Source organism: Eurosta solidaginis, chromosome 3, assembly GCF_040869045.1.
Source record: "Eurosta solidaginis isolate ZX-2024a chromosome 3, ASM4086904v1, whole genome shotgun sequence".
Taxonomy (NCBI): Eukaryota; Metazoa; Arthropoda; class Insecta; order Diptera; family Tephritidae; genus Eurosta; species Eurosta solidaginis.
This window is the reverse complement of record NC_090321.1, coordinates 61,702,172-61,719,635: the sequence shown is the minus strand read 5'-3', so window position 1 is coordinate 61,719,635 and position 17,464 is coordinate 61,702,172. Positions and strand designations below refer to the sequence as shown.

The 17,464-nt window shown below is 34.4% G+C and overlaps 1 protein-coding gene across 13 annotated transcripts in view; it reads left to right on the top strand.

Annotated features, from left to right (window-relative positions):
* sona (sol narae) overlaps positions 1-17,464 on the top strand; it is a 457,038-nt gene that overhangs the window by 101,722 nt on the left and 337,852 nt on the right. For all 13 annotated transcript variants that reach the window (XR_010950642.1, XR_010950641.1, XM_067771974.1 and 10 more), the window contains one exon: positions 6,121-6,248. Coding sequence is in view for 11 of the 13 variants with exons in the window: in XM_067771974.1 (XP_067628075.1) it covers positions 6,180-6,248 (69 nt within the window). In the remaining 2 variants the exon portion in view is untranslated. The remainder of the gene's footprint in view (positions 1-6,120; positions 6,249-17,464) is intronic.

Below are 17,464 nucleotides of genomic sequence, written 5' to 3'. Positions count from 1 at the left end.
AGGAGAAAAAATACGAAAGACTAGGAAGATAGTTGTGAATTTTACAGCAAGGTTCATAGATGAAAGGGCTCGAACTGTTGCAAGTATTGTGTAATCATAGACGCGTAGAAAACAATGGTAAGTGCTTCGGGTGGGAACGGGACCTTTGATATGTAAAAATTACTCAATAGTGGGAACGGAACACGCCCTGCGGTACACTTAAATAATTCGTCTTGGCTTTGATGTTAGGTTCCTAAACTGGACCAAATACTATGCATCACCATAAACTATTATTAAAAGTCCCTTGGCTAGAATTTGATTGAAAATAATAAAAAAGCGCAAGGAAAAAATCAACTTTTACGAAGTTTAAATTTTTGTTCGTTAAGAAAAATCGTCAATGAAAATTTAAAGAAAAATATTAATTAAAGAAACCTAAAAACTTCAAAAGCGTTACGTCATTTGACAGTTACTTTTTTCATAAATTAAATTACAAATACACGGTTGTGGCATTGCGGGAGTTTTAGTCATTGGTTCAGGATGAAAAATCCTGCTTTGGGATACAAATTATAAACTATGTCTGATGAATATTTCACTAACCAATTTAGAATTACAAGCGCACTCAATGGCTAATGAAACAAATGAAAGCAAATCAACACGGAAAATAATAATTATTTTTTTTTCGGAGTCGAAAAAGTTCGCGTCAAAAAAATTTTCTTATTTGAAAATGTTTGAGTTTTCAGGTATCCCTATAGCAATATCATGTCGAATCACGCATCCTTTTTATTTTTCGAACTTTTTCCATAAAAGTCCACATATAGAAGTAAAATCGGTCGGTCTTTTAAAAATTAAATACCGGAAATAAAAGTTACATCCGGACTTTTATTTTTTAAGGCCAAAATAAAAATCCGGCTTGATAACAAAGGAACGGTTTATCCGAACTAAAAAAATAAAAGTTCGGAAACAAAAGTTACATCCGGAATTTCATTTTTTAAGGCCAAAATAAAAGTCCGAATTGATAACAAAGAAACGGTTTAACCGAATTAAAAAATATTTTTATTTTTATTTTTTAAGCCCAAAATAAAAGTCCGGATGTAACTTTTATTTCCGGACTTTTATTTTTAAAAGTCCGAGTTTAAATAGTTCTATCGGACTCAGGTAATAAAAATTCGAAAATAATTTTTATCTTGGCCCAAATATATTAAAAGTCCAAAATTAATAGTTTTGCAAGGAATTATATTATAAAAGGAATAATAGTTTCCGCCACTGAAGGAAAATGTGCATGCTTTAAGTCACTCAAACAAATTTTACTCAATTTTAATGCGAACACCTTGGATCTTTTTATTCTCTCTAATAAATGACATTACTTCATTATTTAAATTACCTGCATGACCTTCACTTTACTGCTAGCAGTGCTAAACAAGATATGCAATAGCCAAAGACAATAACAAATAATACTTTATTGAAAACAAAGAAAGAAGAAACAAGTAAGGACGGGACTGTCTTCGGCTGTGCCGAAGACTTCATACCTTTCAAGAATGGAGCTGTACAATAATCTTATCCCGTTCGTAATCTCCAAGTAATCGGTTGTATAAAATAAGAAATATATAGTGAACAGATGTACATACCTAAACGATTTATAAGATAAATATAAAAAACTGGCAAAAAGCGCCCTTATCTGAACGATCGGTTGTATGGAATATATATAATATATAGCTCCGTTCGAAATGATTTTTACAGGAAATCTTCTATGACATATCAGAATATATATCACCAAATTTAACGTTTTTATATTGGAAATTAAGGGAGAAATTACCAAAAACCTTTCTATCTGAACGATCGGTTGTATGGGAGATGTATGTTATAGTGGTCCGATCCTACCGGATCCGAGAAATGGCTATTATAATACAAAAATACATCCTTGTACCAAATTTCATTGAGATATCTCAAAATTTGAGGGACTAGTTTGCGACAGACGGACGGACAGACGGACGGACATACGGACGCCCTATATCAACTCAGTTCGTCGCCCTGATCAAATCGGTATACTTAATGGTGAGTCTATCTTCTATATTTCTCAACGTTACAAACATCGGACCAAAGTTAATATACCATTTCATATTCATGAAAGGTATAAAAAAAGACACGAATAAGGATTTTTCTTCAGACGTATCGATCATTCAATCAGTCATCTATAGATTAGCACCTGCGCACCTGTTTTGCATATTTGAAACTATTTCCACTACTAACAAATCCTATAGTTTGTATTGAGATACAGTTGATGGTATACTAATTTTTATTGTATATGCAATAAAAGTATACAAAAAAAATCGAAATCATTTAAGAGTGTAGTAGATGCTGGTGAATATTTTAGCTTTTTGTTAGACTTTTTTTGAAATTTTACTTTAAATAAATTTTTTTTCCTGAACTTTGGCGGAACTGATTACTAATCCGCGTTGAAACCCAATTAAGATTAAAAATTAGATAGTCAAAAGTTTCAGTAGTTGATTTATTATATTAATCGCGTCATGAACTTTGTAAAGTACGCCATTTTCCACTCTCATTCTTGACACCATAAATAAGTCTTGGTTTTAAGGATAATAATAAAAATATTTTATATTTTTCTCAGACGAAAAGAGATTTGTATCGTTCTTAGACGAGAAGAGTTGGAAGAGATGATAACGGCCTCTGCTGATGCACTTAGTGCTATAGTGCGAATACCTCCCTTCCCTATTCTGATAGAGAAAGAGGCAACACTAAGCGCACTAAGACTTCAAAATATTTCGGAGTTGAAGCCAGGAAACATGATAGGGAATATGTTTGAAAATAATAGGAAAATTCATAGGAAATCCACATTATAACTGCGTGACGTAATGCTTCTTAAGCTCAGAATCCCACGGAACTTTGAAATTTCCATTGTGCACAGAACCCACTGGCAAACAGGGAATCTTTATAATGACCCTGACTCAAAGGTTTGGTTTACGGATGGATCGAAATTCTATGACGGAAGAACAGGAGCTAGCATCTATGGGCCGAACTTCGAGAAATCGATACCAATGGGGTGCTACCCCACCATATTTCAGGCAGATATCCATACAATAGAAGTCTGTGGTAAATAATGTCTGCGGAGAGGCTCAACATCGGAGAGCATCTACATTATGTCAGACAGCCAGGCGGCTCTGCGTACCTTGCAATCTTACACAGTTACATTTAAGCTAGTGGATGACTGGACTGAAATTCTGAACGATGGATGGGTTCCCGGATATCAGGGTTACGAAGGTAATGAACATGCAGATTACCTAGCAAATCAGGGTGCTATAGTAGCATTCTATGGTCCAGAGCCCTTTTGTGGACTTACAAAAGCATACACCAGGGTAACTGGGAAACTAAATAATTCACACGTCACTGGATTGAATGCCCAGTGCAAAGACAGACCGAACTGTTTATACTTCCGGCAACGAAAGTATCAGCCATTAATCTAAGCTGAGATGGCCTAAGTACTCTCACTGGATAGTATACGCGACACTGTGGTATAAGATATCACTTAAATAAGTTAAATGTATTCAATACCCAAATTTGTCGTTTCTATGAGCTGGCATTCTCTGCGAATGCGTCGCTCTGGCTAGGCAGAGACTCTCTCATCTAAGTGGTGTGGCTCTTAATCCCTATGTAATATGGAGTAAAAAGCCTGAAGAGGTACTTAGATACACCAAAAGCCTCCATTTACAAAATTAGGCTGAAAGGTCATGCACAATAGATCTGCACATAGTCGCAGTGCTTCCAGGCTTAATAATAATAATGTGGCGAATGTTAACATCACTGGGCTAGTTAATAATCACGCAACAACACAAACATGAAGCAGCCACTCTTATGTATATGTATATATTAAAGTTAGCCACACTTATGTACAAGGCAACGAAGAGATACCTCACACACACAGTTGTAGTCATCAGCCGAAGTTGTTACTCACACGTAGACACGCATATATGTAGCTCATTTACCAAGCAGAAGATACAGCAGTTCTTGAAAGCGAAATGTCTAGACTTTAGTAGAAATATGCGAATGAAGCAACGGAGAGTATAAAAGCAGTGCAAGCTGAGTAGTCAGTATTCAGTTTTGATTTAAGCACGCTATTGGTTGCGAAGTGTAAGTGGTATTGTGAGTACTCTCAAAGTAGTCTAATAAATACCATTTTCCATTATTGAATATTGCAGTTATTTATTCTTGGTACTATAAGGGGGTTTGGTACTTATACACGGGACAAGGCAAGAGCTCAGATTATATTTCCGTCAAATGTATTGGAAATAAAAAAAATAAGCAAGCCACCAATTGGTAGAGCAGCTTCACCTAATTCTTAGCGGAAGTACATATACCGCCAAGCTATTTTTATACTCAGTTGAGCAGAGCTCACAGAGTATACTAACTTTGATTGGATAACGGTTGGTTGTACAGGTATAAAGGAATCGACATAGATATAGACTTCCATATATCAAAATCATCAGTATCGAAAAAAAATTTGATTGTGCCATGCCCGTCCGTCCGTCTGTCCGTTAACACGATAACTTGAGTAAATTTTGAGGTATCTTGATGAAATTTGGTATGTAGATTCCTGGGCACTCATCTCAGATTGCAGATAAAATGAACGATATCGGACTATAACAACGTCCACTTTTTCAATATCGAAAAAATCGAAAAATGAAAAAGTGCGATAATTCATTAACAAAGACGGATAAAGCGATGAAACTTGGTAGGTGAGTTGAACTTATGACGCAGAATAGAAAATTAGTAAAATTTTGGACAATGGGCTTGGCACCGCCCACTTTTAAAAGAAGGTAATTTAAAAGTTTTGCAAGCTGTAATTTGGCAGTGGTTGAAGATATCATGATGAAATTTGGCAGCAAAGTTACTCCTATTACTATATGTATGCTTAATAAAAATTAGCAAAAGCGGACAACGACCACGCCCACTTAAAAAAAAATTTTTTTTAAGTCAAATTTTAACAAAAAATTTAATATCTTTACAGTATATAGGTAAATTATGTCAACCTTCAACTAGAGTAATGATATGGTGCAATAAAATACAAAAATAAAAACAAATTTCAAAATGGGCGTGGCTCCGCCCTTTTTCATTTAATTTGTCTAGGATACTTAATGCCATAAGTCGAACAAAACTTTATCAATCCTTGTGAAATTTGGTAGGGGCTTAGATTCTAGGACGATAACTGTTTTCTGTGAAAAAGGGCGAAATCGGTTTAAGCTACGCCCAGTTTTTATACGCAGTCGACTGCCTGTCCTTCCGCTCGGCCGATAACACGATAACCTCATTAAAAATCGATATATCTTTACTAAACTCAGTTCACGTACTTATCTGAACTCACTTTGTATTGGTGTAAAAAATGGCCGAAATCCGACTATGACCACGCCCACTTTTTTGATATCGAAAGTTACGAAAAATTAAAAAAATGCCATAATTCAATACCAAATACGAAAAAAGAGATGAAACATGATAATTGAATTGGTTTATTGACGCAAAATATAACTTTAGAAAAAACTTTGTAAAATGGGTGTGACTCCTCCCATATTAAGTAGAGAAAAATGAAAAAGTTCCTCAGGGCGGAATCAAAAGCTCTTGAAATCTTGGCAGGAATACTGTTCGTGGTATTACATATAAATAAATTAGCGGTACCCGACAGATGATGTTCTGGGTCACCCGGGTCCACATTTTGGTCGATATCTCGAAAACGCCTTCACATATAAAACTAAGGGCCACTCCCTTTTAAAACCCTCATTAATACATCTAATTTGATACCCATATCGTACAAACAAATTTAGAGTCACCCCTGGTCCACCTTTATGGCTATAACGCGAAATCGCGTCCACGTATAGAACTATGGCCTACTCCCTCTTAAAATACTCTTAATACCTTCCGTTTGATACACATATCATACAAACACATTACAGGGTTACCCTAGGTTCATTTTGTTGATTTTCCCTTATTTTGTCTCCAAAGCTCTCAGCTGAGTATGTAATGTTCGGTTACAACCGAACTTAGCCTTCCTTACTTATTATTATTATTATATTAGTAAAAAAGTATTCCTTTTTTTAAACTTATTTATTATTTATTTCTTTTTTCTTCTCTTTACAGTTAATCTATAAAAATTATTAAAAAAAAATTAGGAACAATCAAAAGCATTTTTTTACAAAATGTCACACAAATTTGCAATTTTGTTGACGTTAACGTCAATTGTCACAACATGCACATCACTGCCAGACGTGAGTACACAAAATATTTATATCTTATTTTTGAATTTTGCAAAAAAATCACGTATTTAAAAAAATGAAAATTTAAAAAAAAGTATTAGCAGCAGACAAAAATATTAAGGTCTAACACAGCTAAGTTTTAGCTCCATCTGCTTTATATGTTTATAACTTTATAATCTAGCAAAAACTTCAAACAACTTTTAGTTTTATAAATTTGTGTTTGTCAATATTTCGTGTATATGCAAATATTTACACAACTTATTTAATATTTGCATTTATACATCCATATATGTAACATTCACATATGCATGTCAATTCATGAAGTAAATGTTGACGAATATGCCAACTTGACTTTGACCCTCAAATATGGCCAAGAGTGAAGGCCACGGGAAGGAAGAGTTGTGCAATTTTGTAATATTACGTGTGAAACCAAGTCTACATCTAAATCAACATGCAGATGTGAGTACCGAAAGAAATGACGCTAGTGAAATCAACAAATCGAGTTCATTGTTCTTCAAATAACAGACGTTCGGTAAAATGTATAGCATTATGGTTAATTAAACCGAGTTTTTTTGTGAAGAAAGCACATTTCCTTATTCGTATGATCTGTAGTGAAACTAGTAATCTCAAGTTTACTCTACTCTGTATAAATTACAGATTCTCAATCAATCTTACTAATTTTTCTGTTAAAAGATCTGATTTCACTCACTACCATGTTGTTATGACCACGTTTCCACAGAAATTTATTTTATAACAACATCTCTCACTGCTTGTCTAATATAGACGAAAGTTTTTTATTTTAACAGCTTTCATAGGTATTCTCAGGGTGAAATAAAACATTGTTAAATTAACAGAGCCACCCTGCCGTCAAGAGGCAAAGTAGTCAACAACAAATATTTGACATAGTCAACCACCACACACTACTCCAAGACATAGAAGGTTCACCACTTCTCCCTTGTCTTTAAGGATAGATTGCAAATAATCGGCGTGGTCGGTAGACGTCGGTGCATTTTGGGAACGAAACATAAGATAATCAAACAGAGGATGGCGTAGGGAGTTATCTTATCCCTGCTTCCATTTAGTATACACATCAAAGCTTCTTTTATCAAAGCTTCTTTTTTTCACCACGCGCGATCCAAAACTGTCGCCAACTATGTTGACGGCCACTCTGTTTAAGCCGTGGAAGAAACAGGTGACACAAATATCGGACATTCACGTCTATGACATTACACCATCGACTGTCTGTCACCCAAAGATCTTAGATGTAATGCTCGACAGCACTTTTACCTTTAAGGCAAATGCCTCCGAAATTGTGTCTAAATTACACAGCCGCAAGAAAATCTCCCAGTCGCTTGCCGGCAGCAAAACTGGCAAAGTAGTTGGTCGGCCGCTCATGTGCTACGCTAATGTAATCACTCATTACCTACCTAGTTCCCGACTCTTCAGGTGTCTTTCCATTTACATCGTAGGTTCTGGGTTCAAGTGCCGGGCAAAGCAATATTAGAAAACAGTTTTTTTTTTTTTCAATTAGATACAAATTTTTCTAACGGACACCTCTAGCATTGGTTGAATGAAAAGCTTTTCAGTGAAACTTCGTCTGTTTGCAGCTGCCTTTCGGAGTCGCCATAAAACATGTGATTCCATCCGGCAATTTGCAAGAAAAATTTAATTGGAGCACGACGCAAATTGGAATCTCCTTGGATGCAAATCGCACCAACTACTGATTTTGTTTAGTTTTTTATGTCGAATTAAAGGCCGTCAATTACAGGACGTACAGACTACCTGATTAACTATCTGTACTTAGAGGGGCTATTTAAGCCACAATAGAGGTGCATGTTTGGCGCGTGGGTGCTAAAGTGGTGGGCGAGACGATACATGTGCACAGATAGTTCCAAAGTAGTAGGGTCTCGCAAAGCATAGCATCTACAAGTGTGTTAGAGTGTAAGCAAACCCTAGAAATAATTGGGATCTCAGGTCATATAAAAACAGGTGGGAATGAAAAAGCGGAAGAACTAGATAAAAAGAGCGCATCCCTTGAAGCTTGCTCCGTAGATGTCCCAATTAGATTGGGCGAGATTAAGAGAAGGCGAGAGGTCCATATGATCGACAAAGCGGAAAAAGCGTGGGTTCAAGCCCGGGGCTGTAAAGTGTCAAATATTATATGTAGGTCTTACAATCTTAGACTAAAAAGTTGCTTCTATCATTAAAAAGAGAGAACTGTAGACTCATGGCGGGTATTCTGACTGGACATTGCCTTCTGGCGTCACATGCTTTTAAATTAGGCTTGATCAGTGATAGCTGTTGCAGGAAGAATGGGTTGGAGGAGGAAATGATCAAGTACGTTTTGTGCGTGTGCCCTGCGCTTTCCAGGTTAAGACTCCAGCTATTAGGAGTGATACAGCTGTAATATTTAGAAGGAGCAAGTGGAGTAGGTCCTAGAAAGCTTCTAGTATTTGTCAAGAGGACGGAGTTATTTTATAACATACGTCCCGGTTTTTGATAGGGGTTTTCAGTTTGGTCGTTAAATACATTTCCGGTAACACTGCGGACACATCCAGTCTATGTACGGGCCTCATCGACCGGCCAGTTCAACCTAACTTAACCTTTGTATGTCAAAAAATGATTAAAATTAACCTCAATTATAGAATGTCTTTATGGCTTAAATTTTTTTTGAGTTTGTTTTGACATGCTAAAGTGGACAACTTGAATTTAATACGAAGTTTGTTAATTTTACAAAAACGAATCCGACTTGTTCTGACCAGAAGTGATAAAAATGCAAACAAAACTTCATAACAAGCATACATAGCACGCACTTCTGATGAGTTGTTGTTGGCGATACATTGTTTTCGGAAGTTAGAACTAAACAAATTTTAAAACAAATATACTACATTAATAAAAAATTCCAACATGTTCTATTGTTATGTTGTTTGAAAAATATCACTAAATACTAATTTCAATGCAATTATGCAGCTGTCAGACTATGAATCAAAACAAAGGGCTACTTGTTGGCTGTTGAAGTAAACACTTGATTATTCACGTTTGTTGGCTTTTAACGTATGTGTTAAAGCTTCTTTTCTAACCTGAATCTTGTATTACATAAACCACAAGCTAAATAAATCTACAAATGAAATAATGCGGTTTAATTATTCTTATAATGAAGCAAATAAGAAAAACCTCATGACCTTGCACGTATCAAATTGTTAACAAAAGTGCGTTTAATCTAAAGCTAACTCTAAGCCCTACACCAGCTGAATAACTTACAAAGGTTTGTAAATAAAAATACAATTTAAGTAGCGGGTGGCACCCTTCTGCCATCAATTTAATTGGCTTTTTTTCATTATGGCATTGCCGTCATAAATGCTTATTAGTATTTGTTTATACTTTTTTTCTATGCTATTTGTATTTTTGTTGTTAATAAAATACTTATTTTTTATGCTCACGCATTAATTTTATCATTTAAATGTATTCATTCTTCTCGTGCTTTGCATATTGGTTTGCTCATTCGCAGGCACGTCATTCTTGGCGCTGCCTTACAGCGAGTTTCTGTCTTAAGTCTTTTGTTTTAAAGTCGTTTGCAAATTTTTCTTTGGAATTAATGTTAGTAAGTATGTACTACTTGTTTCTGACTAAGTATTTAATGCGTCTAAATATGTAACTGGCACACGTTTGCAAGTGCCCATGTATGGGTGTATATATATATATCTAGTTTGGGGTAGGACGTTTTTGGTTATCAGAGAAATAACAAGCTTTTTATAAACAACTAGAAGACCCGGCAGACGTTGTCCTGCACAAAATTTGGCCTATCTGCATACATTTTAATATGCTTTTTCCGTCTGACCCTGCCCTCCCCCCCCCCCCCCCCCCTCATCACTTTTTCCTAATCCTTTTATTCCCTCCTCCCTCCGTCTTTTTCGCTTCATCTATCGCCATCTTCGTCTCATTCTATCTCTTTCTAAATCTCTTTCTCTATTTTCTCTTCTCTCAATTCCTTCTCGTTCTTCTGCATCCCTTATTGCCTGTCCCAGATGGCGGTATGTATTTTATTCCAGTCCCAGTCCCACTCCAAGTCAGTTTAATATATTGTTACGAATATTAGCAAAACTAAGGAGTGCTGCCAGCTCTAAGCCGATCTAAGCAGTGACGTGAATGCACATCAATAATTCAATCATTATGTATCTACTTAAACGAATAAATAATTGCGTCTACACATATGTACACATTCCGACGAGCAACATTTACATACAAGGCAGCAAGAGATGAGATGTCACACACCGATGAATTTACTTATACGCTTATGTGTGTGCGGGAGACTGTAAACTACAAACACATGCATATACCTTATCTGAGTTGTCACAAGAGTGAGCAATAATTTATGCACGTAGTTGTGGCTGGCGATTTTGTAGCCGAAACAACTAGTAACTTCTGGAAATCGAAGAGCCTAGAAGTATGCAGCGTAAACTATAAAAACGACGCCAGCGAGTAAGAAGTAATTCAGTTTGATTTGAATTGTCAAGCAGTTACGAGTAAGACGATATCTAGCGAGCAATAGCACTATTATTTTGAAAGTCAGTTTCCTTTAAGATATGAGTTTGGTTATTAAGCTATTCGTTGCACAGTTTGAGTGTTATTGTGAAGTATTTTAATAAAGGCAATTTTTCCGTTATTCAATATTGGAGTTATTTATTCAACAGTTTAGCGATACGATCCTAGCAAAAGGGCAAATAAGAGGATTTGCAAATAAAAATTCGTAACAATTGGTGTCAGAAGTGGGATTGTTGAATAAATTCCAGAGGACAACAAGGACATGGCATAGTTCAGTGAATTGAAGATCCAGCAACTAAAGAAGGAGTTGGAAGCCCGTGGATGGAATACAAGTGGCGTTAAGCTCGAACTTCAGGCACGGCTACGAGAGGCAATGGAATTAGAAGGAATTGACGTGGAAGAGTATGACTTTCATCTTGATGGCGAGGAGACAACAAAAATTGAAGAGAAGAACGAAACATCGCAGACGGTTACCAGTACAGACTTGAACATGATTTTAGCTGCAATATCTGCTCAAACATCGACAGTGTCATCTCAACTGGCAGAACAGAAGACATATATGGCATCACAACTAGAATCGCAGGAGACACGCATTACATCAAAAATGGAGACACAACTGAAAGCACAAGAGGCACGCATAACAGTACAACTCGAAGCACAAGAGGCGCGTATATCATCAAAACTCGAAGCACGTATGGACGAGAAAATAACGCAGTTTGAGGAAAAAATCGAAGCCGAGGTGGATGCTTTGAGAGGTCGTATACAAGAGTTGCAATTAAACCGCCCAGCTGTTTCAGCAAGCAATACAAAGGTAAAAACACCATCCTTTGACGGTTCTGTTCCTTTCCAGGTCTTTAAGCTACAGTTTGAGAAGACCGCAGCAGTGAACAACTGGAATTCGGAAGATAAAGTTGCTGCACTATTCGTGGCATTGAAGGGGCCAGCAGCGGAAATTCTACAGACGATTCCCGAAGGAGAGCGGAACAATTATGAAGCATTGATGGCTGCTGTAGAACGACGTTATGGAAGCGAGCATAGGAAACAGATATTCCAAATTGAGTTGCAAAACCGCTACCAAAAAGCAAATGAAACATTGCAGGAGTTTGCTTCAGATATTGAAAGATTGGCTCATCTTGCAAATGCGGACGCACCCGTGGAATACACTGAAAGGGTAAAAATCCAGAGTTTCATAAATGGCATACGGGACGTGGAAACGAAGCGAGCTACATACGCAAACCCAAAGCTGACATTTTCTGAAACGGTATCACATGCATTGACTCAGGAAACGGCCTCACTATTGAGTAAACCAGCATACAAAGCTCATCGTGTAGAAGTAGAAAGGCCAGAATGGGTAGACACAATTTTGGAAGCACTGAAGGGATCACAACAGAGAAATGCCGGAGTTATTAAATGTTTCAAGTGCGGCAACCCAGGTCATATTGCACGACATTGCAGCACCGGTCCCAATAGCTCCAACAATGTGGGTGGCCGTAAACGCAGAGCGCACTACTGTGGGGAAACGTGGGAACGATACTGATTATGCAAAGCAAATCCGTCCAGCGCAAGCTCTACGAAGTAGTTCATCGGCCAAACAACAGAGTGTAAAGGAACGAACCAGGGTATTGAGTGGTACGATGAAACGCAGGTACCATGAGAACAATAATTCGAAAAGTTTCTTGGCGGGAGATTTGGTACTGTTATACAACCCTCACCGGCGGAAAGTTGTTCCATCCAAATTTCGGTGCAGTTGGGAAGGCCCGTACAAGATTGTGAAGAAGTTCAGTGATACCATCTACCGCATACAAAGCATTGAGATACCACGGAGTAGAAGAGTGGTACATTTGGCGATGCTAGCAGCGTTTAGATCGAGAGATTTGTCTGATCGGGACGATCAGACTTAGGTGGAGGGCAGTGTTACGAATATTAGCAAAACTAAGGAGTGCTGCCAGCTCTAAGCCGATCTAAGCAGTGACGTGAATGCACATCAATAATTCAATCATTATGTATCTACTTAAACGAATAAATAATTGCGTCTACACATATGTACACATTCCGACGAGCAACATTTACATACAAGGCAGCAAGAGATGAGATGTCACACACCGATGAATTTACTTATACGCTTATGTGTGTGCGGGAGACTGTAAACTACAAACACATGCATATACCTTATCTGAGTTGTCACAAGAGTGAGCAATAATTTATGCACGTAGTTGTGGCTGGCGATTTTGTAGCCGAAACAACTAGTAACTTCTGGAAATCGAAGAGCCTAGAAGTATGCAGCGTAAACTATAAAAACGACGCCAGCGAGTAAGAAGTAATTCAGTTTGATTTGAATTGTCAAGCAGTTACGAGTAAGACGATATCTAGCGAGCAATAGCACTATTATTTTGAAAGTCAGTTTCCTTTAAGATATGAGTTTGGTTATTAAGCTATTCGTTGCACAGTTTGAGTGTTATTGTGAAGTATTTTAATAAAGGCAATTTTTCCGTTATTCAATATTGGAGTTATTTATTCAACAGTTTAGCGATACGATCCTAGCAAAAGGGCAAATAAGAGGATTTGCAAATAAAAATTCGTAACAATATATAGATTTTTATTTTTCACACTTCGCTATAATATTAAAACGAAATGCAGATATTCGTTGCTTTTGAAATTCGGCTTAAAAATTGCACATAGAACAACTAAAGACTCTCCAGAATTAAAAAAAATTTCTTAGTACTCAAATCGCGGGCCCCCTCAGAAGCCCCGGGTCCCCTCTCGCCGGCCCTGGTGATGTGCTATATATATATATATATATATTATATGTATGTAAAGTTAAATACGCACGTGCACAAATATATCCATACCAACTGAAAAGAGGTGCACCACTGCGTATACGTAACATTTTATTATTACGTATAAACAAATAAAAAAAAATTGCAATAAAATAATATTGCGACTACAAACTGAGATATAACCTATCCTATATTTCAAATTAGATCAAACTACACTCGGGGTGCAAACCAAATTCAAAATCGGTTCAGTAGTTTAGGAGTCCATTGTCCTCAAACCTGTGACACGTGTTTTTTATATATTAAGATTTGGTTGACAGCAACCTTATTATTTTAAAATGTTTGAACCTTTTTTTTCACTTTTTTCCGTCGAAAATTTTTCAGTTCTTCGTGAAGTAACGAGTTCCATACATACAAAAAAATTTTGTTCAAAAAATTTGTAATTTTTATGCAGAATATGCAGAACCTTCCTAGTCCTTAAACTAATCAAAATGCTATTTTTCGAATTATATTAAGTTTTCCATAAAAGTTGTTTATATACTAAAACTATGCCAATAAATTTTCAAATTACGATTCAGCACTAACAAATTTCTAAAAAAAATATCAAAAGTGTACTAAAACTTAGTTATAAATAATCTAAAAATGTACACAAAAGTACCAAATTATTAAAAGGTGCACCAAACCTGAATTATAGGTAATCTAAAAATGTACTAAAAAATACTAAACTATGAAAAGTGTACTAAAACTTACTTATAAGTTATCTAAATATATACTAAAAATACTAAACTCTCAAAAGTATACTAAAACTAAATTATAAGTAATTCAAAAATGTACTAAAAATACTTGACTATCAAAAGTATACTAAAACTTAATTATAAGAAATCTAAAAATGTACTAAAAATACGAAACTATCAAAAGTATACTAAAACTAAATTATAAGTAATTCAAAAATGTACTAAAAAATACTAAACTATCAAAAACTAAAATTAAATTATAGGTGTTCTAAAAATGTACAAAAAATACTAAACTATCAAAAGTATACTAAAACTAAATTATAAGTATTCTAAAAATATAATAATTAGTTATAAAATTGTACTTAATATTTCTGTGGCTTCCCGGCATTACCGAAAAAGTTACTTACAGCTGTTTTCGAGAAAACCACGTGAAAAATTAATATATATTTACAAATATCTAAACGCACCCTAACTCAATTTCGAGAAAAAAGTGACTTTTTTGGTTGTGCCGGGAAGCTACAAATATGAAAATATATTTTATCATTTTCACTGAACGCACTAGAAGGTATACAGTTTTTTCAACATGCACAGGGATTTGTTAATAATTTTGGTCAATTTGTTCTAAAAGTATAGCAAACTTGAAGTAAATATTTTGGAAAATATTTCAATATTTTCGTTGAATATATTGATAGTGGTATTAAATTTTACTAGATGGGACTAAAAGAGCACAGGATTTGTTAATAAATCTGCACTTATTTGTTCGAAAAATGTACTAATATATGTTGTAGGGTATAAAACTATTGAAAATACTACTTGCCTTATGTTTAAATATGCTAATTAGTTTTTTTTTTTTTTTGATATTTGAAGTGTGTCGCATTAGCTATTTTGGTACTAAAATCATACTAAAAGCTTAGAAAGGATACTAATAAGTCTATAAATTACAAGTGAAACCTTTTAATTATGGAAAAATTGTGTCAAAAGTATGCATTAAAAAAATAAAAATGGTTCTAAAAATATACTAAAAGTTAGATACTAAAGTTGAGCATAAAGCAAATGCTAAATATTTAGAACATTATTTTGTCACTCCCAATTGAATATACTAAAATAAGCATACAAGTTTATTAAATATGTATAAAAAAGCAGAGACGTTTTTGACAAGTTTGCTTTCATTTGTTCTAAAAGCTCACCACAATCGCCCAGCAATGTGGGAAAATATATTTAAGCGTCCTCAAAACAAATCAAAATACTATTTGTCTAATATTTTAATATACTAACAAAATTTTTTTTAGGTTATTTGAAGTTTTCGGTAATATGTAAATATTTTGGTACTAAAATAAAATTGAGTACTTAAACAACAAATAAGATCTTACAAATTTACATAAAGGAAATATCAAAAATGTACCTTTATTAAATTATGGATGTTTAAGAAATGAACTAAAGAGTACTAAACTGTACTTTAAGTAAAAACTAAATCTTTAGAAAAATATACCGATATTTTTATTGAACTCACTCAAAGTAGTTTATTCAGTATGTAATAACTGTTCTAAAAATGTACTTAACTCAGACCGTAATATGGGAAAACATGTTGAAGGGTCCTAAAAACTAACCAAAACTAAAATACTAATTTTCTAATGTTTTAATATGCAAGTAAAAGTTTTTTTTGGTATTTATCATATTAGTTATTTTTGTATTGAAATCAAGCTAAGTACTCTTGAAGTGTACTAAGAACCAGTTAAATTACAAGTGAGACCTTATAAATATTGTAATATAATATCAAAAGTGCACATAAATTAAATTATAGGTGTTTGAGAGTACTAAACTGTACTTTAAACAAAAAAAAATATTTTGAAAAACATTCCGACATTTTTATTGAATTCACTCAAACTAGCTTATGCAATCCATATTAAAAGAGCACAGAAATTGTTGACAAATTTGTTCTAAAAACATCCTACAATTGAAATTATGTTTAATGTATATTGCGTAAAAGAAGTGTCACAATTGTACTTTAAAAAGTAAAATCAATTTATTGTGTGCTAAAAGTGTACTAAATATATTTGACTAGTGCAAGAATACTTTAGAAAAATGGTTAGTACATGCTTCTGTGTACAAAAAATGTTCTGCAAGTGCGTTAAAGTTTACAAAATATAAAAATTTTAAATTAAAAATCAATTATTGAACCTATTGCGAAAAATTATGAAATGTTTGCCGAATGATGACAATGTACTAAAAAGTAAACTTGACTAAAATTTAACATAAATGTGGTAAATATTCAGCGAACTAATTCAAAGTCTACAAAATGATAACTTTATTTATTATAAGTAGCTAAAAATGTTTTAGAAATATATCAGAATAGTACTAAAAGCATACATTTTTTTTCAAATTTTCATTTGTACCAAAAATTACGCGTACGTAAATTTTATAAATCATTTTTAGTGCCACTTAACATGATTAATAATTTGGTAGAGATTCCCTAGACAGCAATGCTTTTTATGGCAGAGATATACTCCGTGGGCTTGCCGACCACAGATGCAGCCGAAGTGCAACCGTGATTTGAAAAATCGTTGCTTGAATATTTTAATATTTCTCGTTATTTGGTAGGGGAATCTAAACTAAGTCTTTTGGTATTTTTAAGTATGTATGCATTGTCAGCGTGAGCTAAAAACGTATTACAGTATGCGATATCTTTATTTAACTTGAACTAATATAGTACTAAAATCTTAATCATACTAAAATGTTTGTTAGATACTACTTTTTTATATAAATGTTTCCTTTGTACAAAAGTTGTACCAAAATAGTACTAAAATACTTATTTCCACTAAAATATTTGTATTGTATTGCATTTTTTATAAAACATTTGCTTTGTACTAAATGTGTACTAAAATGGTACTAAAATAGCTAGTGGAGTTTCCACAACTTTTATGGGTTGTACCAAAAAAAATTATAGCTTGTCTTTTTTGCAGTGTTAAAATATGTACTAAAATTTGGTTTCCAATAAAGTTATACTAAAATAATATTATTTGTCTCGTTATTGGCCGTTAGTGTTTAGAAAAACTGAAGACTTCAAAGCGTAGCTTAAGATTCCTGAGGATGACTTCAGACTGAAGTCGAAATATTTAAAAATAAAGACAAAATAAAATACATATCCAAGTGTACAAAATATATATACATTTGTTCTACT